At 44.3% G+C, this 25,651-nt stretch overlaps 1 protein-coding gene across 1 annotated transcript in view; it reads left to right on the top strand.

The window, feature by feature from the left end:
• Nucleotides 1–25,651, top strand: part of LOC126541154 (sorting nexin-13-like) — a 57,571-nt gene that overhangs the window by 23,656 nt on the left and 8,264 nt on the right. Inside the window, exons 13-24 of the mRNA XM_050187835.2 lie at nucleotides 867–922; nucleotides 1,037–1,156; nucleotides 2,324–2,428; nucleotides 3,211–3,331; nucleotides 6,311–6,345; nucleotides 7,153–7,303; nucleotides 9,006–9,148; nucleotides 11,348–11,563; nucleotides 13,011–13,202; nucleotides 17,647–17,792; nucleotides 17,911–17,979; nucleotides 24,112–24,224. Of these exons, the coding sequence (XP_050043792.1) occupies nucleotides 867–922; nucleotides 1,037–1,156; nucleotides 2,324–2,428; nucleotides 3,211–3,331; nucleotides 6,311–6,345; nucleotides 7,153–7,303; nucleotides 9,006–9,148; nucleotides 11,348–11,563; nucleotides 13,011–13,202; nucleotides 17,647–17,792; nucleotides 17,911–17,979; nucleotides 24,112–24,224 (1,467 nt within the window). The remainder of the gene's footprint in view (nucleotides 1–866; nucleotides 923–1,036; nucleotides 1,157–2,323; nucleotides 2,429–3,210; nucleotides 3,332–6,310; nucleotides 6,346–7,152; nucleotides 7,304–9,005; nucleotides 9,149–11,347; nucleotides 11,564–13,010; nucleotides 13,203–17,646; nucleotides 17,793–17,910; nucleotides 17,980–24,111; nucleotides 24,225–25,651) is intronic.

Below are 25,651 nucleotides of genomic sequence, written 5' to 3'. Positions count from 1 at the left end.
TGCATGGAGTATTGTAGTAGTACTCTTTTTTTGTAAACCTGAAGGACATATACAGCGTGGAATGCAAAGAAGCCACTTTTTTTATCATTTACAAGTTGCTAAAGGTGTCATATACAGCACATTGTTTGTCTTCTTTTCTTCTTTACCTCTCTGGAAGTAAATTTGCAACTGTATAATTGTTGTGATGAAATTTATTGTATTGAAGTGTGTTTTAGCTGTGGTATTTGCAGCTGATGCTTTGATCATCTCAAATACGAGGGCAAATCGGAAAATCTTTGCCCCTGTTTTTTATTGGCCAAGATATGGTACATACAGGCAATTACAAATACATGTACTATTCTACACACCTTACACTATTTTTCTACATAGTCCCCACACCAGTTCAGACATTTCTCCATCACAGCACTAAATTTGAGATAGTAGAATTCGTCCGGCTGACTGTGGGAACCACCGTCAGACTGCTGTCTCGGCTTCATCGTTGCATGTGAATCGTTGTCCTGCCAGGAACTTCCTCAGCGGACCGAAAACGTGGAAATCACTAGGGGCGAGGTCCAGGCTGCGTGGTGGGTGGTTCAGACTCTCCCAGTGAAATGACCAGAGCTTGTCGGCAGTTCTGATTGTAGCATGTCAGTGCCGTGTCGCAGAGCTACTGGCAGATAAGGCCAGGCCGGTCCAAGAAAGGTCCGTCCCTGGGAGTGGATATGTTGACTGTGCACCTACAGCTGTAATTTGGCTAAAAACAGGGGTGAAGACTTTCTGGTTCTCCTTCATAGATTATGAATTTTCAGTCATGAAAGTAAATCCTGAGCACTGGCCACTTTGTATTAGTAGAAATAAAGTATACAGTGCTCTGTTTTTTTCTGCAGAGTACATGACCAGTATTGGAGCGCAAAAATACATCTCATTTTATCTTCATGCTGAGGTAAGTCCTGCCTGCAACTCGTACTTTCTCACTTTTCATGCTGGCCTTGGCATCAATAAAACATATTCTGGTGGCCATTACTGCAAAGACATCTTTTTTGTTTTCTTTTACAAGGGCTTCAAAGTGTCAGCGGAACAGCTACTGAGCCAAGCCATTACTGAAGACAGAAACACAAATCTTGAATCTCTGAGGGAAGCTGCAGCTAACATTTACGACACATACATCTCCGAAACAGTAAGAATTAATTTTGCTTGTTTTTTGTACATTAGCCCGTGCTTCTTGTACTTTTTAGTCCACCTGAAACATGAATAAGAGACAAAGTATGAAGTTTAATGTATTAGTGCATGGGCTAAAGCTTGTTGATGGCAGGTCAAGAGCACAACAGCAAAATCCCCTTGCAGGGTACATGTATACGTACACCGTATAGATACAGTAGAATTACATGAATCTCTCGGGATGGTGAAAAAGTTTGTATAATCTGAAACTTGTATAATCTGGAAAGGTAAAATATCGGAAAGTTAAGGGGGGATGCTGCAATGAAATGCAACAGCTGCTCAAACTTTCTAGTTTGCTAATTTTTTTTTCCGTACTATCTTAAGTCTTCCTTATCTCGTAGCAAAATGCTTAGAAGAAATATGCAGCAGAACTTGAGAAGACTGCACTTCTTTAGAGTGTTGTCTTCCAAATCGGGAGGAAAATTTGGTGCAGTTTTCCATCTACGTTGCGCCGTAAACACGAGAGATAGGATATTCTTGTAGTTACAGTGCTGTATTTCTCCATGCAAAAGTAAAAGCCAAAAAAGTGAGCACGAAACTGGGCAACTAGTGTCACGATTCGTTGCTGCAGTCCCGTGGCATCTTGTCTAGATGTTATCTAGAGATGAGTTCTGTTGCAAGTATTTTTCTCTCATACTGCTAGATGTTATGAGCAGGACCCATTGGCTACTGAACTTAATGCAACTAATAAAAGGGGCACACTAAGACACACGTTTACAGTGGTGTTACAACGAACATCTCTAAAAGTGTTCTATTACCTTTTCACTGTCGTCTATGTGCAAACAGGTTTAGAAGTTTATGGAATGCAGGTTCCACGACAAAGTTGAATGTCAACACACATTTAGCTTGGAGCCTGAGACTGAGCAACTCTGTGTTGGTTGTGTGCTCTAGTAAACTTGGCACATTTGATATCCAAGTTGTGTGCCCTCACTCCAGAAATATTCTGCTTTTTCTCAAATCCAATGACCTTTAAACTTTCACCCTGCCTGCACATCTTTAGACATTAATGTCGTCAAGCAATTTTGGACTTGGTGTCATTTTACTGTTTCCATGTGTCCCACTGAGGTTTGTTGAACTCTTTCTAGAAATTACTGTCATCTAACTTATGCATTTTGTCTACACTCAGGCGACATCAAGGATCAATATTGACGAAGCACTGGCTAAGAAGCTGCTTCGCAAGCTTCGAGTTGAGACGCCAGACGAGTTCTGGTTCGACGACATCCAGCAGAAGGTATGCATGGCACATCAGTATGCAAAACAAGTACTATTACAGCTTACTTTAACAAGTTTGTGAAGGAATATGTGTTACATACATGCAGGCACCATAAGCAAAGACCTGCATTTGGGTAATATTTTAAAACACAAACCTTCTATAATTGAAACATGTGGATATCACAAGTGACTGAATAGAGCATGTCACTAACATGCTAGGCATACCTTTGGTTATTCTTTGAGTTAGTCATGTGGGTTCCTACAATGGCATATGAATTCACAAACCTATAGTGTCATTCTGTCTGTTCGTTTTAGAAGATCTTCGTGATGTTCCGATAGTCGGCAAGTTACACTGCATTCTCATTTTTATTTGGATGTGGCATTCTTAGGCTCAGTTAATTTTTTATTGATAAAGATGGACTCTATTGCATTCTAATGAAGTCAAAGACTGAACTTAGAGTTCCAGAAGCTCAACAGCCCAAACACAAAAGAATGTTTGACTCTTTTAAAGCGCCAAGTCATTGCTGCGATAGAGGGAAAATAGAAGTTTCACCTTCATTTTCTCTTCTAGTAATCAACCTCTTACCATAAAATTATTGAAAATAAGAGTTTTGAAAGGATACCTTATCAGTCTATCCAAATTTGGTGTTTCTCTTTCCTGCCCCTTAAAGTTTAAATGCCTAAAAGGAACCACATCTACAGGTTGAGTACACATCCACAGGCTGTGCACTGATGAACTAGATCTTTTTTTTCTATAAGGTTGCAATTTTTTTAATGCAGGATCTCCATCTATCATTACAGGTAGCTCAGATCATGCAGGAGGAGCAGCATTTTCCAAGCTTCATGAAGTCCGAGGGCTACATCAAGTTGCTAGCTGAGCTCGACCTCCTGAAGGATTTCGGCTCCAAGTCGGACGAAGAAGGTAAAGGGCACTCATGAAACGCTTCTTGCTGCAGAGGTGTAGCAGCAGCCTACAGTTTGTGTACCTTACGTTTGCACGTTTAAGCCGCAACAAAAATTCTAGGGCTTAAACCTCAAAGTCCGAGTGCGTGTTATATGCGGATATCTCCTGGAGGTGTAGCTTCACGGCAGTGGCGAGCGAATTGCCAAGAAACCACTCCTCCAGGCTAAATTCTCCGCCATTTAAAAATTTCATTACCTTCTAGGGAACCCCGCCCTCTGGAGACCCACCCCCACTGTTAAAGCTCCCTTCTGCCCTCTTTCATTTCACCCATTCTCGTCTTTTCAGGTGGCCATCTTGAATTTTGGCTGTGTTAGTGGTTAGCAAATGGTGCATGTGGCATTGGCGAACTAGAACTGATTAGCTCAAGCAGGCTAAGTGACAATTTTTGACCTCCCTGTTTTAAAGTGGCATCCAATAAATAATAATCATCATCATTGGCTCACAATGAGGTGCGCTTGACAGCAGTCCTCCGCAGCACTGCAGAAGTTTAACATCATCCATGTCGCCGAAAGGGTGGGAAACACTGCTTGAAGATTTGATGTGAACAAGTTGTGCATCCTCGAATTGAGACTGTTTTTAAAAGATTCGAGTGTTATAAGCAATCAATACCACAAGTTACATGCACATTTTTTTCTCTCTCTTTTTTTCCCTCTCTAGGTATGTTGTAATTGGGGTTGGGGGTTATACACAGAAAAGTACTGTATTCAGGCTGCGCATGTTGAGCCAAAGTTCAGCACCCAGGGATAACTACCTCTGGAGGCTTGGCTAAAAGAGAGTTAAGCCTTTGCTGTCATGATTATTTACCACTTTTCTTTCGTTCCCTTCAGGACCTGTCGCACATTTTGGAAGTCATACAAAAATAGCACTCATACACATGAATTCATTGTAAGAGATTTATTTCAGGAAGTTTCCTTTATTCCTGAGGCTGTTCTCCAGTTCACAGTCTCTCCAGCCGTCATCATGCTGTACGTGATCACCACAAAAACCGTTCTCTCTAGGGTCCTCATTGTCACTTTTTTCTTCAAGAGACACTAAAGAAAATCACTAAATCAGTTTGAACTGATAAAGTATTCTTTTAAAGCTTTATTTTCGTTAATTTTGTGGTAAATTATCTGCTTCATCTAGGTAATAGTTTGAATATTACATGGCAAAGTGAAGGTCAAAGTTCCGTCTCTTGATTTTTCTGCTGAAATGCCAGTGGGGGTACGTCAGTGCAGTCACAAACTTTCTCATATTTGAGCCATTATGGCTCAGTGAAAGTCCTCAGAATTTGCTAAGTTCAGTCTTTGCCTCTTTTAGAATGCACTTAAAGCCCACATTTAACGATCAAAAATTAACTAAGCTTGGGAAGACACTGTCGAAATTTATGACGTCACAGTGAGTCAGTGCGAGAACTTCAGCGCAGCGGCCCCACCAGTCTTTCATTTTTGCATCTTTGCTGGCTGACCAAGTCATCTCTCACAGTGAGAGTGGCTTTTTGAGATATTGCACTGGAAGGGTAATTTCAGAGGTGGTTCAAATATCAACTTTTTTTAATACGAACCAACTATGGGTAGTGAGTACTGAATACCTAACAGTCAAATGCAGACGTACATATTTACAGCAGGAATGTTCATTTCGGTATGATTAGGTACAGCACCTGCATTGACTAGAGCAAAAAAAGACAGCAAACTGTCTAGGACAAAGGATCAGTTTAAACACGAGGTCACTAATTGTGATGTAAAAAAACTGCACGAATAGCTTCTCAACAACTTTAGAGTCCAGTTGCAAACAAGCTTTCCATGAAAGAATGTCTGCTCTACAACTAGCTTTTCAAGAATGCTGAATAAACCGCTGCTGGAAAAAGATGAGAAGTTGTGGAATTAAGAAAGAAAAGAAAAAAGCTGCTGAAGGACTTGTGTGCCCCAGACACATATAAAAGGGCCCACTCCAAGGATAACATCACTGGTTGCAGCTTAAAACATAAGACTGCTGTGCATGACTGGACTGCCAAAAGCAGTAAATGGCACACTACATGCAAAAATCACAGGTTGTCATGTAGGCTTCCACTGCGAAACTGAAAACAAGGATTTCATTCTCGATTTTCTTTCTGCGTTGCTTCAAAAGCTTTGTCACCACACTTTTGCTCATTTGTGATACATTGCTTAACAGGTGAAGAACTAGACTTCAGCATTTGGTTTTTGGGAAATATTTGGTTCATTTCGAATGTGCGAAAATAGTAGTTCCTTTTCGAATACAGATAGTGAATGTGTAGTACATCTTCAAAACTTGCAGTATTCGCCCATCCCTACCTAGTTAATTTACTACTACGACTCAACCTATTCTTCTCTTTAGTGTCCCTTCAAATGCTCTTGTCCAAGGATGTTTGCTAATCGAAGGCAAAATATATTCCTCCTTGGCAATAAAATCATCTTCAGGGTCTTATAAACATATGCATGTTGAGAAAACATTGATGGCACGAAGTGCCAAGATGATGGCAAGACCACATGCAAGTTAATTAAAGTGTGCTGCTGAAAAAAAGTGCTGCTCATACACAGGCACTGTGAAGTACAACTATTGACAGTTGAAAAGACTTCCAAAAAGGGCTTCAACAAACACGAAAGAAAAATGCAAGCACATGCAAGCAAGCATGCGAGTTGAGTGCTTTACAACATCTGGTCGGAACTGATAATTTCGTCTGTCTGGAGGGGCTAGATATGTGACCGCAGCTACAAGACTTCTTTGCTTTTGACAGTGAACTGGGTGTAACAGCATTACCTGTGCTAAATCTGTTTGCATGAGTACTTCAAGATGCACCTGTCATTTTCCATGGGATCACAACATTTTCAAGCAAATGAATCATGACTTGAAGCCAGTTGCCTAAGAATCTCTTGTAGACATGTGTGCATAGTTTGTGTGCCAGGGTATTGATCTCTGTGGTGTTAATTGCTGATGCAGATTCCTTCAGTGGAGCCAAGTCTGCGGGGAGTGGGGTAAGTCGATTTTCATCACGTTTTATGCCCGAGGAACATAGTGTGTTACCTTTGATTTATTGCACACGGCATCTTGACCATGTCAGCAGTGCTTAATAATTAACACGTATATAAATGACCCAACAGCAGTAGCCCAGTGGCTATGGCATTGCAGTAGTGAGCTCAAGGTTGCGGGATCGATTGTGGGTTCATGTACTTAAATTTATGTGCACATTAAGGAATCCCAGGTGTTCAAAATTAATCCAGAGTTCTCCACTACTGCGTGCCTCATAATCAGATGGTTGTTTTGACACATATCGGATACAGTCAGATTCCATTAATGGGACCCAGACAGGACCGACGAAATTGATCAAATTATCCAGTATGTTGAATTCAACAAGGTGCAGAAAAAAAACCAGCACACAGCACCAATTCATTTGGCAGCATTTGCTCGAGTCCAACGTGCCTCCAAATCAAATGCAAACCCATTTTCTGCATTGCCAAAGTAGAAAAACTATGCAGAAAGGTCATTAAAGCACCTTAGCAAAGTAGAAATCTAACGCCTTATGTGTATAGCAATGCATCAAATTAATTCTTATAAGTTTATTTCTTTTTTTTATAGTCGTTATTCACGAATAAACAGTACATATATACCAATGCAAAATATTCTTTTCTCACTTTACAGTCAATCTAGAAAAATTACAGTAAATTTGTTTCGAAATAGGTCCCTCAGAAGAATTGGAATCTGCAATAAAAGAATCGACCCCAGGCAGTTGCATATGGCAAAAAAAATCTATCTTGCATTGCTCACTCTCTTACATTTCCCAGGATGATTGTGGAAGCCTCAACTCCCTGGAACAGGAAGACGAGCCCATTGAGTTTCTCATTAAGGAGATGCCCTCAGAACCTCCTGATGCTCCCGAGTCTGTCACCAACAAGACACCAGGAATGTTGCTGATTGCCAGCATATACAACACAGGTCTGGGCACTTGGTTAAGCTTGGATGGACTTGGTTAGGTTTGGCTAGACATTGCAGAACTTGTGGAGTCATAAACATTTGCCCACTTTGCGGTCATTTCAATTAGGAACTAGTGTTAAGCTCATTTTGAACTCAATGCAAAAAGAACACTCGTGTACGAAAGTGTAGTAAGTGAATCATTTCAGAAGGTTTTCCTTGTTCCCCAGCTTCTTGTATGGTTTACATTCTACAGCATTCTCGTTTTTGTCTGCTTTTGTGCACTGTGTCTGTGCCAGGCTGTACAACTCGGACACCGATGTGCTACGCATGTCAGGTGATAAGCCATCTGCAGGCTCCAGAGCGTATCATCACTGCCAGAAGTGCATACTGATGGAGGAAATCCTCTCATTTGTGCAGTAAACGACCAATAATTTGGACATACTTGTATATTAGGACAGCCCCGTGGCACCGCCACTAGCCCCGTAGATTTAATGTACAAGGACGACTGAAACTTTGGACACCTTACAGTGAGCCATGCAATAATTCGGACTAATTTGGCCGCCGAGTTCAGCAGAAATAGCAATATTTTCGTTTTGATACGTCGCCAGCATGGTCACCAGCCACCAGTGCCTCCTCAAAACCGAAACTTGTGAAGCCTAGCAGTCACCGATCTAGTTGTCGCCGAGGAGAATGCAGTGCAATGAAGTGTACTTTCGTCTATCTGTAGCAGCATGCAATGGTCGAAATACTGGCCACCATTTTGTTGCGATGCCTTCCGCTCATTTATATGCCACTCTTATCCACCCACCGTTCACAGCTGGCTGGTCCCATTGATAATGCATGTCGGGTGTCGCTCTGACCGCTGACGAAGCATAAAAAGTGTTAAAAGGAATAGGATAAAAGGCAGTGCTAGAAATTCGTGGCCACAGAAGGCCTAGGCCAAAGGCAAGTGTACGTGCATACAGTAATTCGTTGACAAACTTGGGCCGTATTCTCGGGCGATCACTTTCAAAGATATCATTTTCGTGACATTTCGCATGGTAGCACCGGACATGTGAACGGGTGGCAGGTTTCCGTACTGTAATAAGATAGTGTTCTTGGCACTGTACTAAGGATGCCATCCCCCATAGATGCCGATGAATCTTGCGCTAGTCACACGAAATTGAAGGTATTATGGCTTTAAAAGTTTTGATCCGAAAATACAGCACACCTTCTTTGGCCACTTATGAAATAAATTTACTTCTTCTAAGGCTAATACGGTATTTTGTACTCCCAATTATTCAGACTATTTGGCAGCCTCGTTGAGTTCAAATTATCGGCTGGCGACTGTATTTTGTTCTTTTAAATAGAAGGCTTGGCAGTTTCGTCCATATTGCAGTGCTCACATGCTCACGCTCCCACACGTGCACCAGCTGAATTTGGCGGGTTACACTGACACCCCTCCTACATTCACACTGCTCCTGTGAATGAAGGAGCATCGAAAGAACTCCATCACTGCACGACGCCGTGCAGAGCTTGAAGTGGATTTCTCTGTCGCGTGAAAACCACATTGGTTGTGAGCATGACACTGTCCGCCATTGTCAGTCCTTGTTTTTGTGCACTGGTCACAATTTAGAAACTTTGCATTCAAGCCCACTGTCTAGTTCTAACTTCAGCAGAAAAAGAAGTGCTTGCATGCGTGAGTGCTGTAAGCTTTTGCTAAAGCTCCACCATGCATTTGCAGGAATAGTGCGGCAGTCCAGCACACAGTATGCCCTGTATGCAATATCTGTGACTCGCCGTGAGCTGCAGACTACGGAGGAGCGTTGGTGTGTCTTCAGGAGGTACAGCGACTTTGACGACTTCCGCATCCTTGTCTTGGAAAAGGTGAAGCTTTCTGCTTTTGGGGGTGGTCATTCGTTGTAGGCTTTGTTAAGGCATTATAAATATCCTACCTGTAATGAATGAACTGGAGAACCATGGCTAGCTGGGCAAGTCAGTACAACCGGATATTTACCTGCAGCACAAATAAATCACCTTTCCTTTGTGTTATGTCTATTTGTTCGTGCTGTAGGTAAACATATGGCATTCGTCTGCATTTTATGGGCAGCCTCCATGGTATGTATACTAGTCAGTGTTAATCCTCTAGCATTATGAGCCACTTTATTCTTGTTGTACTGTCTCAGTATTTCAGAATGACTATGTACGAGGGTTGATCCAGAAATAAGGTTCCCAAAGAGCTCCGGCCACACGGGGAGGTGCAAGGCGAAATCCGGCAACACTGCTGCACGCCGCTGTTCCCCCACTCTCAATTCCCCGCGATGGCACTTTGCTGCGCCACTCATTCTTGGCTCAGCAGCCGTCCGACATGGAGGTTCCCATTGTTGATCCCGCCAAGTGCGAGATTCGTTCCGTAATTCACTTTTTGCACGCCAAAGGAACTTCACCCATGGATATTCATCATCAGTTGATAGAGGTGTATGGCGACAAGTGTATGTCTGTTCAACACGTTCGAAAGTGGTGCAGGGAGTTTAGCGCCGGTCGGGAGAAAGTCCGTGATGGAGAACGGAGTGGAAGACCATCAGGTTCGGAGACGGTTATCAAGATTGGCCAACGCGAAGTGCTTCAAAACTGGAGGATCATCATCCGTGAACTTGTTGCTCAGATTCCTGGGAGTTCTTATGGTACAGTGGAAAGGGATTTCACTGAAAAATTGGGGTATCACAACTGTTATACTCGATGGGTACCATGGCTATTGACCTCAGACCACAAGGAGAAACGCCTTGACTGTGCTCGCCAGTTTCTTCAAAAGTGTCAAGAAGATAAGGAAGGATTGTTGGACTCCATTGTTACGGGAGACGAAACGTGGGTATTTCATTTCACTCCCGAAACAAAACAAAAATCCAAACAGTGGCGTCACCCAGAGTTACCAGTCGCAAAGGAGTTCAAACAAAGTCCTTCTGCTGGCAAAGTCATGGCCAGTATTTTGGGGGGATCGTAACGGGATGCTGCTGACAGATTTCATGGAACGTGGGACAACAATCAACTCGGACAGTTATTGTGCAACACTAAGAAAACTCAGGCGAGCTATCCAGAACCACTGGTGAGGACGACTGGCAGCCAGTGTAATGCTGCTTCACGACAACGCCCGACCTCACGTCTCCCATCAAACCCAGAAACTTTTGACAAACTTTGGGTGGACTGTCATACCCCACCCACCATAGAGTCCAGACCTCGCACCTAGTGATTATCACTTGTTCCCCAAGTTAAAGGAACATTTGAGTGGCTAGTGCTTCCGGAGCGACGATGAAGTCAAAGAAGAGGTGAAATGCTTCCTAAATGGGTTGGCAGTGGAGTTCTATGACATTGGGATACAGAAATTGGAGTACCATCTACAAAAATGCGTAGAAAAAGATGCCGATTATGTAGAAAAGTAGAGCAAAGTTTCATCTTTCCAATGATTAAATTTCTATGAGAATAAACAATGATGCCTATTTCTAAAATTGATGGGAACCTTATTTCTGGATCAACCCTCGTACATTCCGTTTCATGCCTTTCTGACTTGTGTTGACTGCCCAACAAAATAGAAGTCTTTGCTGTGATTTATTTTCTCTGTATTTGCATAACAAATTGTTACAGCATCAAAAGTGAGTGCAGCTGGCAGTCAGGTGACCATGTCATTGAGAAGTACATTTTCCTAACAAAGAGTGAAACTATAACAGCTACTGTAGCCCTCAGAAACAGTCTTTATAAGTGGCTGATACCATTCTTTTAATGAAGTTTAAGGACGTGGCATCAACTTCGGCCTTTATTCAGCACATTGGGCTCACATGCCAACTTACAATGGGCAGTGCCGTAATGGTCTAAAATCTGACATTTTCGTGGTGTAGTTTTTCTATTTTGGATTTAAAGGGGGCCTTGAAAATCTTTAAATAAAGATAATATAAAGGGAAAACAATCTCTTGCATATTGGCTTTATCACAATATTTCTGGTTCATATACTTTAGCTCAGGGCAATACCTGTGCTGTATATCTGTACGAGCAGTATTAGTCATACCCCTTCTGTTTCATCTTCTTTACCTGCAGTTTCCAAAGTTGTCTAAGTTGCCTTTTCCTGGGAAGAAGACCTTCAACAACCTGAGCCTTCAGTTCCTGGAGCAGCGGCGATCTCAGCTGAATGAGTTCTTGCAGCAGATTCTACATCCTGACATCTTGACAGCTAATCCAGGGCTACGTGATATGGTGCTGCATTTCCTTGAGCCAGGCACCTACGAGAAAGGAAAAAAACAGTTTGCAAGAACGGTGAGCACTGTCGCTTTTGTCTTTTGCCTGTGGCACAAATTTTACTTTATTCTGTATGTTCAAGATGTTGTCATTGGTGGTCATTAGCAATACAGTCGAGCCCATTTGTAACGATACTGGTTTTGTACAATATATAGCATATAACAATGAGCAGCCAATGAACCGTCAACTTTTGTATGTGTTCTATGCTAAAATAAGCCGCTTACTACAATGCTCCCACGCTGTGTCTTAGCCTCTTCTTTGTCCTTGTCTTGTGCGCGAAAAGCTGGATTCATGTCCTACCAACATGCCCAGACTGTCACCTTAGTTATCAGTTGTAACAAGTAAATGTGTTTGAGGGGTGTGTGCCTAAAAAGAAAAAGTGCAAAATCCTTGAAAAAGAACAAACAACATGAGCCCCTTTGGCAACCCACCTCGGTGCCACGCGCATTCCACACCCCTCCCTCCCCCCCTCTGCACAGCACACCTTCGCCACATGCCTGGAAATAAAAAAAAAGGCAAAAAAATACGAGCCATTTTTCGAAGCCTTTCTCTGTGCCACGCACCTTGCACAGCATGCCTTCTTCACACCCCTCTCATGTCTCCCTTCCACCTTCTCGCTGACATCGTAGGGGAGGAAGGGAGCCATGCCATGTGCTAGGTGCAAAGCATAAAAATGGGGGGCTAGCGAAGCGACTCGCTTTTCTTTTTTTCTTCTTCTTCTGGATTTCACATTCCTTTTGTTTTTAGCACAGACACCCAGTAGCCAGATTTAATTGTTATTGGCAATAATGCAGCATGGGAACATTGTAGTAAGTGGTTTATGTTACCCTAGAACACACAGCAAAGTTCAGGGTGGGGCAGCAGCTCATTGTTACATCCAAGTATCGTTGGAACCGGTAATGCTATAAGTGGGTTCTACTGTGCTTCTTTCTGTCAAAATAAAATGCATAAATGTTTGTCCCCTCTGCTTTTTTCACGCAACCCGGTTACAACAATTATCGGTAATAACAGTGGGATGTTCTTGGCACTTGAAATAGGGAGGTTCAACTGTATTGCCAAATGCTTTAAACAGAAATCTCCAGAAACTATTCCCAAAACCTACCGAGGTTATTTCAGGTTTCGGTCCTCGGTCCTTTGAATGTGTAGTGAAGGAAATCACATCAGCTATTTCAATGCATCGCATGCACGAGTACAGCATGAGAGACTGCAGCTCTCACAGTAATTGCATTGTTAGTATAGATGCATATCTGGTTACTCTGTGAAGGGGGCCCATACTTTCACCAAGTAACCTTCCTTTTTTGCTCGGGAATCCTATATTCACCTTGGAAATTAATTCAAATTCAAAAGCACTTAATTCAGTCATGCAGGCTCGACAAGAGTAATAAGGCTGTGCTGCATTTCAAGTAAACAAAGTTAGTCCTGTCATCAGTGGTGATTGTTCCTGCCACATTTGTCATTCATGCAGATGGGCTCTCTAGTCAATCCATTCAAGTCATCAGTGCGCAGCATGGGCACCATGGTGAAAAATGCTCCCGAGAACCTGCTCGATGGACTGCGCGACAGCATCGTTAAGGTGCTACGCAGCCGGCCGACAGCATCTCCTGTGGACGTCATGATTCAGGGCAGCGAGAAAGTGGGCGCTGGCATCGACGTTGAGGTGAGCTGACGTGCAGACGAGTGAAATCACTTGCTGTCTCTTCATTCTGCGTGTTCAGCAGGTTGACCATCCGAGTGCAGCAGTACAGTTGAACATTGCTGTAATGAATATGAATATAACTAATTGTCGGATGTAACAAAGTAAATAACAAGTGCTTCTTGACGATATCAGCATGTAACAAATGCATGTTTACAACGAATATCGAATGTAGCAAAGGGATCTTTATGTTGTATGTGACTTCTTTATTATTCAACTGTATTGTATCATTTGGCCATTGAAGCTGTGCCACTAAAGCGGGGAAGCATTAATGGCAAGCCTTGGATCCATCTAGAGTTTCAAGTACCCCCTCCAGCCCCCTATAGAAACCGCGCAACATTTGACTAATGCTTATAGAGGTCCTAGTTGCCAAGAAAGTTGCAACCGAATAGTGGCTGCATGCTGCTTCTGCCACAGTTCAAGATGCCTTCGACGAGTAGAGCGGCTCTTGTAGGAATGCAGTTACACCAGCATTCTCAGTTACACCAGCATTCTCAGTTACATCAGCATTCTCAGTTACACCAGCTCTGCTAGGCACTGAACCTCCCTATAACAAAGTCGCATTTTACATCAAAATACTTAGGTTATACCCAATATTCATTAAAACCATGTGTTTGCAGTAGAACCTTGTTGAAGTTATCCTATTTCATAGGATTTCCAGGAGCCAGCATTGGCGATTGAGAATGGAAAAGGTACCCGATACAGTTATGCTTCTTTTTTACCTGTTAATACGTTCCCAGAAGACACACTCTTCTGGCAGCGACATCCAATATACAGTAAAAGCTCATTAATTCGAACCGCAAGGGGAAGCTGCTTCAGTTTGAATTAATGAAAGTTCGAAGTAACGAAAGTGAAGGAGAGCAACAGAACACTGCGATTTGGAAGCAGTAGGGTATGTCAGAAATTGGGCGTGTCAGAAAGTGATGGCGTGTGCCGCGGGCACACGCCATCTTCAAGTCGAAGCTCTGGGTCCGACTGTACCGCACCACCGATGTCCACCGGAACGAACGTTAGCCGAGACTTAACACCATCACAAAGAATCGCAACGGCCGATACCTTCTAAGCTGAAAACAGACGTGCACAACCGATGAAGACTGCTGAGACAAAGACACTGAACATGTGAAGGTGGCGAAGGCCGCGATTCGTTGGTTCTTGATTGCAAGCACAGCTGAGACGCACATGATTTGCTGTGTTTTGTTGCTTGCCGCGGCATCTGCCGCACAACATTAGCAGGTGCACAAGATTTGCAAAGCCTCCAAGATTCGCAACGGGCAAGAAGTCTCGGAGGTTACGTAGAACGGAGAGGTGGCAGCTGCGCTGCCTTCTGGCCGAGCCTGCACCGGTTAGATTTTTTCCGATTTTGCGTCGGAGGCGACACAGCCTTGTGTGTAGGCAGTAGGCGCGTTTCCCTAGCCGTGTGCCAGGCGAGCGTAGTTCGAATTATCCGTGGCAGAACTTTCTCGCGTTCGAATTAACGGGCTTTTTTATACATAGACTTCTGTGGAGCTTGGCCGGACCAAATCGTAAAGTTCGAATTATCCATAAATTCGAATTATTGAAGTTCGAATTAACGAGCTTTCACTGTAGTATCGAACTATGATCGTATGATATGTTTTCCGGCCGTTGGATGCCTTGTAAGCAAGAAAAGTCGTGAGGCATGCACAGTCGAGAGCAGTAAGCACCCGCAACGGCAGCTTCACTGCTGTACTTGCCCACCCATGCCACATGAAAAATGCCACCATGCACTCGGTTTCCTATTCCATGGCAGTAAATCTCTCACAGGTCACGCACATCACCATTCACAGCTATTGCCCCCAACCCATTGCAGTAAGCATCTTCACCTATCTGTTTCACAGCACGTGTGCCGTAGGAAGCATACTGCACGCTTTTAATAGTTGATAAACAAAGTGCGCCGTGGTTCCCTGCTGCAGGCAGTCCGAAGTGAGATTCATGTTTCGCTCTGGCACCATCTTGGCATCGCATTCTGGCGTTGCCCACCACCTTGATTTCATTTCAGTTTCTCAACACCAGTCTTAAAACGACCACACATGTCTCGGGTTGCTTGGGCCCCACAAGCTCGCCGCGGTCCCAGGCCACAACAATTTTTGCGATTTGACACGCAAAACTTTCCGCCAAAATGGCTCACCCCAAGAAGCTGCTGACCCAGACCGAATTCAAGGAGCGCAAATGTAACCTTGCAGAAGCCGCAAAGACGACAATGTGCTCCACCAGATCGACGCATGTCGGCACCTTGCGCTGCAATGCTTTGCATTACTCTGAGGCTGCCAAATTTTTTAGTGGCTTCGGATCGTACGTTTTCCCAATTAGTATGTTTTCTGCTTCTTTCTTTCTCCTTTTTTGACCCCAACATTTATGAACGAGGTTCTGCTGTATTCCTCTAATATCGGTGAGAAACATTTTACATTTAGTACTTTGTTATATCCAATAATTTGTTGTATTCATGTTCGTTTATTTGTCCAGATTAGGCTGTACTGCCTGCTTTGAGTCAGACACCCGCAGAGAGAGGGCGCGCCGTACTTCTGCAGATAGTAGCACCAACGGAATGGTGCAAGTGAGTCCTTCTCTAGGAAATGCGCATATAATTGGCTAAACAGCATTTTCTTTCATCATGAAGTGCAATGAGATGAGCGTTCTTATTATCAGTAATTCAGTACAAGTTGCAGATGATAAACTAGGATAAACCACCCAGGGAAGCTGGCTTTGTGTTTTCGGCAATGGAGGCATCTATCCTGCCCTATGCCGTCATTTTCCACCAAGTGAGACTACGAAATATCTACGTTTATATTTAGTGTCTTAACTTTTTCTTTAGTGTCCTTTTAGAGGTTTGTACCCATATTAAGTGTGGTTAGCTTTTTCTAATCAAGAACCATTGATCAAAACCTAAGCAGCAGTAAGTGTAAGAGTGCTTAAAAGAAAAATGCACTTCTCATGTACAAATGCCACCGCACCCACATACGTACTAGGCAGGAAGGCTGTTGCTTGTAGAAGCATTCGCATAATTTATGTTCTCGCAGCTTGACTGACGGCGTAGTATTGAAAGGTACATAGCATGGGCAACACACCCATCTATTTCTAAGATGGAAGTTTGAGCCTATTGTTGAGGCATGATTGAATAAAAACAGCAGGTGTAAAGAGGCCAGCCACAAACAAAAGCCACTGTGAGCTTGTGCCTTTTGTGCATGTTGTGCCTGTGTACAGTCTTTTATTCAGCTATTCCTGGCTGCAAGCTGGGACTTCAAGGGAGTTCAGCATTTTGTGGCTTCTGTGTTTTTAATAAAGTAGACTTCTGTTGATTTGACTCTGGTTCATTCGATTTTTTGGTTAATTCGATCCTGACCTGGCCGACGCCCATGCATTTCTATGGGTCCAAACTTCCATTATTTCGATTCTAAAATTGGCCTTTGCTGGATAATTAGAACTTGGCCAGATAGTGCACCCGCACCTGACCCCCGCTGGGACCCCAGTAGCAACTTTTTTAGTGGCAACTCTTTTAGCAACTTTCAAGCAATAACCATAGCTCACGATGTCCAAAAATACACGTTTGCCTGATTCCAACAAAATTGGGCCGAAAATTGTCTGCATAGTGCAGTTGAATATGAAACCGGAACCCCTTTGCGGCGTTAGTATGCTTAATGTACTGCAGCAAAGCTGACTTTAAGAACTGTGCGGCGAACCTAACTATAGGAAACCGACCGCCATTGTGGAACGCACATATTTTTCTTGCTTAAAAAAAAAGCCAGGTGCATGTTAGATTTCTACTTTCTTTAGTAGCTTTAATGTAATTCCTATGTTAGTTTTCTGCTTTGTACACATAGAAAGTGGGCACGCATATGATTTGGGGGGCATGTTAGATTCTGGCAAATACTGCCCAATGAATTGGCGGTGTGTTTTCGCATTTTCTTATGCATCTTGTTTATTTAGACCCACCGGATGATTTGATCAATTTCGTCTGTCCCATCAGAGTTGAAATAACAGAAGTCGACTGCATTAAGCACTTTCTGTTGATGCATTTATCTGGTTTCAGTTGTTTTGAACAGTTGTACCCTCGACTGAAGTCAGTGCAACAGTTTAAAAAAACTCATATTATGGCATATCTTATTTTGTTATAGCGCAAGCTAGACAAGGACAACAGAAGGCACATCTGACACACACAGCGCTGTGTGTGTCAGATGTGCCTTCTGTTGTCCTTGTCTAGCTTGCGCTATAACAAAATAAGATATGCCGTACCAACAAGCCCCTATTGCTATCCTTATCGACGTCATATTATGGCTTGCTGTTCAAGTACATAGTTATTGGAAGAGGCATTTTTATGAAGTAATTCACAGGATGCAGATAAAGAAATGACTTGGTGTTGTGATTACTCTCTTCCTTTTCCTCTGCTCCGCAGACACAAGACAACATTCCTCTGAGAATTATGCTGCTGCTTATGGACGAAGTGTTTGATCTAAAAAGCAAGAACCAGTGGCTAAGGCGACGGATTGTGGTGATCCTGCGGCAGATTATCAAAGCCACATTTGGAGACACAATAAACAGGTTCGAATCCCTTCTTTCCTTTAAACAAATTTTTTTCTTCTTGCCCTCTTGCTTACATTAATTTTTTAGCTCTTTGTTTTCTCTGTGCTCCTTTGTACCGGTATTCCTCTTTCTACAGAAAAATTGTTGACTACGTCGAATGGATGGCATCAACTGAAAAAATTGCTGAATACATCACTGCATTTAAGTAAGTGATGGAGCGACTTCCTGTTCTTAATGAGCATGTTTAGTCACTCTTTCTTCTCTTTCTTGTCAGAGCTACGAATTTTATTACGTTGAACAAAGTACAGGTCAGCCTTCTTTTTTTAGATGTGAAGGGTGCCAACAATGCTTGCAAATAAATACATAAATATGGATGGCAGAATAAAGCACAAAATGCCATTGTAAGCTTAAAAAGAAAATATATTTTGAGAAAGCTCTTTGGGAAAGTAATATAAAGTAATATTGCCACAAGACAGTGAACAGGCTGTTACTGTCAGTCCGATGAAGACGATGACAACGAAGTGGCCAGAGGCACTTGCAAAAAAGCCTTGCATCAGTCACCACTGCTTATGGCTGTTTTAACCTTGTATATAGCAGGAATAATTTGTAAGTATACATTTTCCCCGTAACATCTTTTTTAGTGGAGGTGCTGGGCAAAGCGCGCCAGCTCTGTCAACCAAACACGGAACTTCGAAGCGGTCGCCATTTTAGTTGCTCCGTGATGACCGCCGAAGTGACGACGGCGCAGCAGCCACCGATTCCTGTGATTCTGTTACACCCACGCAACCAGGCAACCTTTTCTGGCATGGATGGCTTGGACATCGAAGAGTGGATCGACATGTATGAGCACATCAGCGACCACATCAGGTGGGACCCCACGCTGATGTTACCCAACTTGATTTTCTACCTGGAAGGGACGGCATGAAGAAGATCTTGCGAGTTGGGACGCAAGGCGAAGCTGCGGGAGTTGTTCGGCAGACCATTTGGCCCTCAGCAGGCTGATAAAAAGGAGCTGGGATCCCGCATCCAGACAACCACTGAATCGTACATTTCATACATACAGAACATACCGGTCCTTTGTCGAAAAGCTGATACAAAAATGACCGAAGCTGATAAGATTTCGCACATATTGAATAAAATAGCAGACGACGCATTCAATCTACTTGTATTCAAGGAGTGTACGACGGTCTATGCCATAGTTAAGAAATGTCTACGTGTTGAACAAGCGAAGAGCCGCCACATCATCATGCAAGGACCCATCAATGTCTGCACAATCTACACTGTCAGGAGATGTAACTGGCATTGTCCGCCACAAACTCGAAGCGATAGCTCCTACGGCCATCCCTCCAGAAGACGTTCAGTCAGCCAACCAGTCCAACGTGTCTTTCATACAAGCAGTCGTCTGCCAGCAGTTCGCGAACCTTGTTTTATCTACCGCCATCTGTTCCATCCATGCACCTGAACATACTCCTGCAAATGTCACCCAGAACCAGGTCTACCCTTCGCGCTACAGAAACCCGGCTGACTGGAGAACGGCAGACGACCAACCCATATGTTTCAACTGCTCGCGCGTTGGACACATTGCCTGTCACTGCTGCAGTAGCTGGTCATCGCCTTCAAACTGGGCCACTGGATCTTGGCGTCGTCCAGGAGAAAGCATTCAACGTTTTTCCCCTCGCTCTGACCCACATGCTTCCGATGCCGCCATTCCATACTCCATGTTTAGCCGCACACCGTCCCCACAAGGCCGTCGATCTCTATCGCCACAGCCATGCCGGTCCTCGTCCCCTGCACTGCCTGGCACCTACGCTCCAGAAAACTAAGCTGTGCAGCTCCCGGAGATGATGCTGCATTGGTGACTTGGTGTAAAAATCCTCTGTTGACTGTACCTACACGCCGAAACCTTCTGGACATTCAAGTGGACAATGTTTATCGTTACAGCCCTCATAGGCACCAGAGCACATATTTCAATAATGAGCGCTGCTCTCCGTAGTCAGCTCCGCAAAGTTATTACACCTGCTATTCAGAACACAGTACGGGTCGCTGATGGCAGCACGTCTGCTGTTCTTGGAATGTTTACTGCCCGAGTGTGCATTGCTGGCCAGCAGACCACTGTTTTGTTTATCAAGCTTGCGCAGTATCCTCACGACGTGATCCTCAGCCTACACTTTCTCTCGACGCACTCTGCCCTTATCCACTGCTCCTCAGGTGGGCTTCAACTGGAACTCCCTTTTGACGCCCACGTGATATCCGACTCTCCCAGCCGTTTGTTGTGTAAAGTCCCTTCATCTGCCACCGCAAGCCGCTACGTACATCCCATTATGTCCTTCTCCTCTTGCGTGCGATGGTGAATACGTTGCCTCCCCCATCCTTAACGTGGCCCTGACGCACTCTGTCATCCTCCCGCACACTGTAGTCACCGTACACGAAAACAAAACCTGCCTGCCTCTGTTGAACATTGTACTTTCTACCCATGTTCTACCTGCCGATATTGCACTTGCCACCGTGTCATCGTTGCAGGAATGCAGTATTTCTGTGTTAGATGTCGACGGCCCTTGGAGTGTTTCTGGCTCTCTCACAGCCATCGTGTCGCCATTTGCCAATTTCAAAAAAATGACATCTGCAGATCTCCCGCTTACGCAAGCAGACGATCTTCGTCGGGTCTTGCTGTCGTATGCCAATATCTTTGATCTTAAAAATCGCCCTTTAGGCCCAACCTCAGTTGTTCAGCACATCATCCATACAGGCGATGCTAAACAGGTTCACCAGTGCCCTTATCGCATTTCTGCTGTGGAACACGCCATAATCGAAAAAGAGGTTGATGAAATGCTGGCGAAGGACATCATCGAACCGTCCTCTAGTCTATGGGCCACTTCTGTAGTGCTGGTCAAGGACAACACCTGGCGCTTTTGTGTTGATTATCGACACCTCAACAAGCTAACAAAGAAAGACATCTACTGCACTTCACCACCAACTGAACGCCAAGAGACGCCAAAAGACATGTTCGTTTATTCAATATATATCGAGAGCACTCAACACTATAATGTTAAAATGACGTAGGCCGTAACTACTAGCAGGTGCTGTTTATTTTCCGGTTTTGCTAAAACCGCCAATGAGCGCGCGCCGTTGACGGAGGTGTGGCCAAGGCGATAGTTTCGCTGAAGGCAAACATTTCAGAATACGGGCCCAGCTCAACGCCTCAAAATGCCATTTCAAATGCCATGAAATAACAGTACTTGGCCATCTCGCCAATGCAGCGGGTGTCCAGCCCAATCCTGAAAAAGTTCACGCTGTGAAGAATTTTCCTGTCCCCTGTTCGGCTAAAGATGTCGGAAGCTTCATCGGACTGTGCTCTTATTTCTGCCATTTCATCCGTAATTTCGACAACATTGCGCTCCTCTTACTGCACTCCTTGAAAAAGATGTTGCGTTTACATGGGGCTCGCCCCAAGCTGCTGCCTTTTCAGCATTTATCGATGCCCTCACGACTTCTGTTTTAGCACATTTTGATCCAATTGCACCAACAGAACTTTGCAGGGGTGCCAGCGGCCATGGAATCGGTGCCGTCCTCGCTCACCGTCAGGGTGGACACGACTGTGTTATTGCTTACACTAGCCGCCTCCTGTCTGCTCCGGAGAAGAATTACTCAATCACAGAGTGGGAGTGTCTTGCTCTTGTCTGGGCTGTCACCAAATTTCGTCCCTACCTGTCTGGCTGCGCGTTAACCATTGTAACTGATCATCGTGCCCTCTGTTGGCTTTCTTCCCTCAAAGACCCTACACGTCGCCTTGGTCATTAGGCTCTTCGTGTGTAAGAATACTTGTTTTCGGCAGTACGCAAGTCCGGTCAGCTTCATAAAGGTGCCGAATGCCTGTCACGACATCCGGCATCCTGTGGATCTCCCTGATGTCTCCGAGCAAGACACCAACACCTGCGTCTTGTCTATCTCAGACCTCGTTAATATACAGGACGAACAATGCCGTGACTCAGTTTTACGTTCTATCCTCGACATTCTTAGCTCTGCCACATCCAACCTTTCACTCGACTTGTTCTGCCTTCACAACGGCACCTTATACTACCACAATATGCATCCTGACGGCCCTGAACGCATCCTCGTCATGCCTGCCCATTTGCAATCAGCTGTCCTCTGCCAGCTTCACGATGAGCCCACTGCTGGTCACCTTGGTGTCACATGCACTTATGATCGCATCAAGCACCGTTTCCTCTGGCCTGGTCTCTACTGCTCCATGCAATGATATGTCGCTAGCTGCGACCAGCTATGCTACGTGCCGGTCTGCTTCATCCTGTTGACATTCCTGTTGAACCGTTCTTTCGTGTTGGGCTCAACCTTCTTGGCCCCTTTCCAACCTCGCCATCAGGCAACAAGTGCGTTGCCGTCGCGACCGACTATGCGACGTGATACACCATTACCCGCGCCATCCCGACCAGCTGCACTACGCATGTTGCAGACCTTCTTTTTCATGACATCATCTTGCATCACGGTTCTCCTTAACAGCTTCTGACTCAAGGCCTGTACTTTCTGTCTCGCGTCATCGATGACGTCCTTCGTTCATGCTCTACCCACCACAAGCTCACAACTGCTTATCACCCACAAACGAATGGACTCGCAGAGCACCTGAACCGAACTCTGACCGATGTGCTTTCAATGTACGTCTCCGCCGACCACCACGAGGCCCTACTTTGCCGTATGCTACTTTCGGCTACAACTCGTCTAGGCAGGACACCACTGGTCACTCACCATTTTCTTTCCGTATGGAGGCAAACCTTTTCTCTCTTGCGCGGTACTTTATTCCTTGCTGCTCTAAGCGTATCCACTACGTATATTTGCGATGCTATAGCGCGTGCCAACACAGCTCACCAGATCGCTCGCGAACGGCTCACAGTGTCCCAGGCTTCCCAAAAAGCCCTGTATGACAGTCACCACAGAGACATTTGTTACTCCCCAGGTGCCCTTGCGCTACTGTGGTCTCCATCCCGCCACATCGGTCTCTCCAAAAAGCTATTGTCCCACTACAACGGTTCTTACAGGGTGCTTCGTCAAGTCACCGACATTGCATACGAAATCAAACCTGTCGTCGAGCCACCACCGTCCCTGCCACTGCCCTCTGCTATCGTGCACGTAGTGAGACACTGTACGTAATAGGCCCCTCTAGTCCGTCATAACAAGCACCGGGTCGGCGCTCTCACCCCAGGGCGGGGTAGTGCCAGGAGACAATGAACAGGCTGTTACTGTCGGTCGGACGAAGTTGACGGCGACGAAGTGGCCAGAGGCACACGCAAAATCCTTGCATCATTCGCCACTGCTTGTGGCTGTTGTAACCTTCTATAGAGTTATAATTTGTAAATATACGTTATCCCCACACAATATAATCATTATCCAAAGGGAAAGATAAAGGAGAGAGGCTGGAGGATTGTTAGGGGAGGGAAATAGAATAAATCTGTCAGGGCAACTAGGCAATATGTGTACATGTTACACGTATTTCTCTTTATGGCATAGTGACACCTTCGGCCACCATGACATTCATCTTACATGAGGTGCATGCTGGCTTCACAGGAAGTGCTCAAACTGTTCAAAAGCAAACTTATGTCGTTGAAGCATAGTGGCACCAAGTCGCATTAATTTCTGCTGTCTGCTTAGCCCAGCCGTTACCGCCTCAGCTGTCAGTGGTGCTCACACTTCATTAAGTTTCCTGATGATAATAGAAAGGTGTTTGTTAGGAGCATTGTCATTGCTGTGAAAAGATGTGGCATTATTCTTTAATGTTACTGTAAAGGTAGCACTTCCTGTCCTGAAAAAAGCTGATTGCATGAAACACTTAGTAATGCATCAAGCTGGTATCAGATTAGACAGCATCGCCTTAATTCACTTACTGGTTTCCAAGGTAATCCAGCTGGTCTAATTTGTTTTTTCCCTAACTAGCCAAATGTTATGCACAGATTAGCTACAAGAAGAGCCAACCAATCATTTGCACAGCAGTTCCACTAGGTGTAATAACGATATTCGATGGGCACCATAGTGAAGTCCTCTTGAGTGATTTTGACTACCTGGAGTTTCCTTAACACCCACTAGAATCTAAACAAGCAACATTTCTGCATTCTGCCCCTCTCAGAATGCAGCTATTGGGACTGGGCATTGAGCCTGTGACTTTGTGCTCCACAGCAGAATGCCAAGGCCGTACAGCCGTTCCTTTGGGTGCCAACTAATATGATTGCAGCTTGGTGCATGAAAAAGTGCCGCTCTGTCAGGTTAGGCCTTGAGGTGATTCAGTTGTCACGGTTCAGCACTTGAATTTGCAACCACACTTCACTGCTTGCAGGGACGCCCTGTGGCCAAACGGCTTCCCAGCCGAGACGCGTCCTGAGAGGGACCAGAACACCAAGATGAGGACCAGAGTGGCAGCCAAGATGATCATGCTTTGTAGCCTCACAGGTATTTGGGCCTTTCTCTCCTCCCCATACTAATTTGATGAGTTGCTATCTTATGCTTCACTCGAGTCCTGACACTTTGGAAACAGCACAAATAAAACTCGGGAGGCATAAGCAAAAGTCACACACTGGTGCCACCTAACCACTAAACCTTAACTGGACAGAGCAAATATACAGGTTATTTCATTTTATTTCATGTTTATTCCTTTTTCGTACCAGAAGCATTGCAATGATCATAAAACCAAGATGGATAGAAGAAAAAACACACCCACCTGCTACAATTAAGCCACTAAAATAATGTTGAACCTGTGGAATCTATGCATGATGAAAACTATTTCTACTGCCGTCAAACCTTGTCACAATGGAGACGCATCTGTCACTGTAATATCTTCGTTACATCCACTATTTATATTAGCATAAACGCTGACATTGGTGTAAAAAGGAAATTGCGATCAGGCCTGTGCAAAAGTGATGCCTCCAAGGGTCTCCTGTCAATTTTATTGACCAATCAGTGACTTACCATGCAGATATGTATGAACAACACTAAATTACAAATGCCTCTTGTGCTGTTGCTAATGTACAACCTTGTGGCCAGTGGGATCCAATGGGATTAGCACATAGTCTTGCCGGCCGCAAGCTAGCCAAGCCAAGACGTTGGCCAAAGTGCACGTGCGCATCCCAGAATGCGGCGTTTCAAGTTGCTCTCCCTGAGTGCTTCAAATTTTTGTTACTTTGACATTTTAAGCTGTAAGCAAACAAACATCCGTTTGGACCTTGCATAATTGGTCTCATTACAGCATTATATAGAATACTCATTGAAATAAAGCATGGCGGCAATCAAATTTTTTGTCTACTTCGTTATGTCCAATAATTTGTCATATTCATTTTCGTCATACAGTCGAACGCCTGTATAATGAAGTGCTTTGGGCCTTCGAAATCATTCGTTATACAGGTAACTTCGTTGTAAAGGTTGTGCACCGCACTACTCACAATAGCAACAGGACAGAATCATTCCTTTGTTACATAAGTCATTTCATTGTAAAGGCATTCAACTGTACTGAGGTTCAATCGAATTTCTTTGTATAAACTATCTTTAGCTGCACTTTTACTCCACATATGAAACTGTACCAAATTGCTAAAAGGTCAGTTCTAGTAGGACAAGAACTTGGCGTACCATAGTAAATGAGTAATGCATGCTTCCATTTTTAACACTGATCAAACAACAATTAAGCCACCTTATTACCCTGTAGCAACAGATCTTTCTTGAAACAAACACAAAGTGGCCATTTTACATGCAATGCAGTAGTACCTCCTGGTTAGATGCGAAGTTTTGTTGTTGCTATCTCATTATTTTCCCTGTGAGCATTGCTGCAGGAATACTTTTTACACAGTGTGCAAGCTGTGGTGGCCTTTGTCGTCATTGTTTGTTCT

Source organism: Dermacentor andersoni, chromosome 2, assembly GCF_023375885.2.
Source record: "Dermacentor andersoni chromosome 2, qqDerAnde1_hic_scaffold, whole genome shotgun sequence".
In the NCBI taxonomy this organism is placed as follows: domain Eukaryota; kingdom Metazoa; phylum Arthropoda; class Arachnida; order Ixodida; family Ixodidae; genus Dermacentor; species Dermacentor andersoni.
The sequence above is the reverse complement of the archived record's forward strand: the minus strand, read 5'-3'. Positions and strand labels throughout refer to the sequence as shown.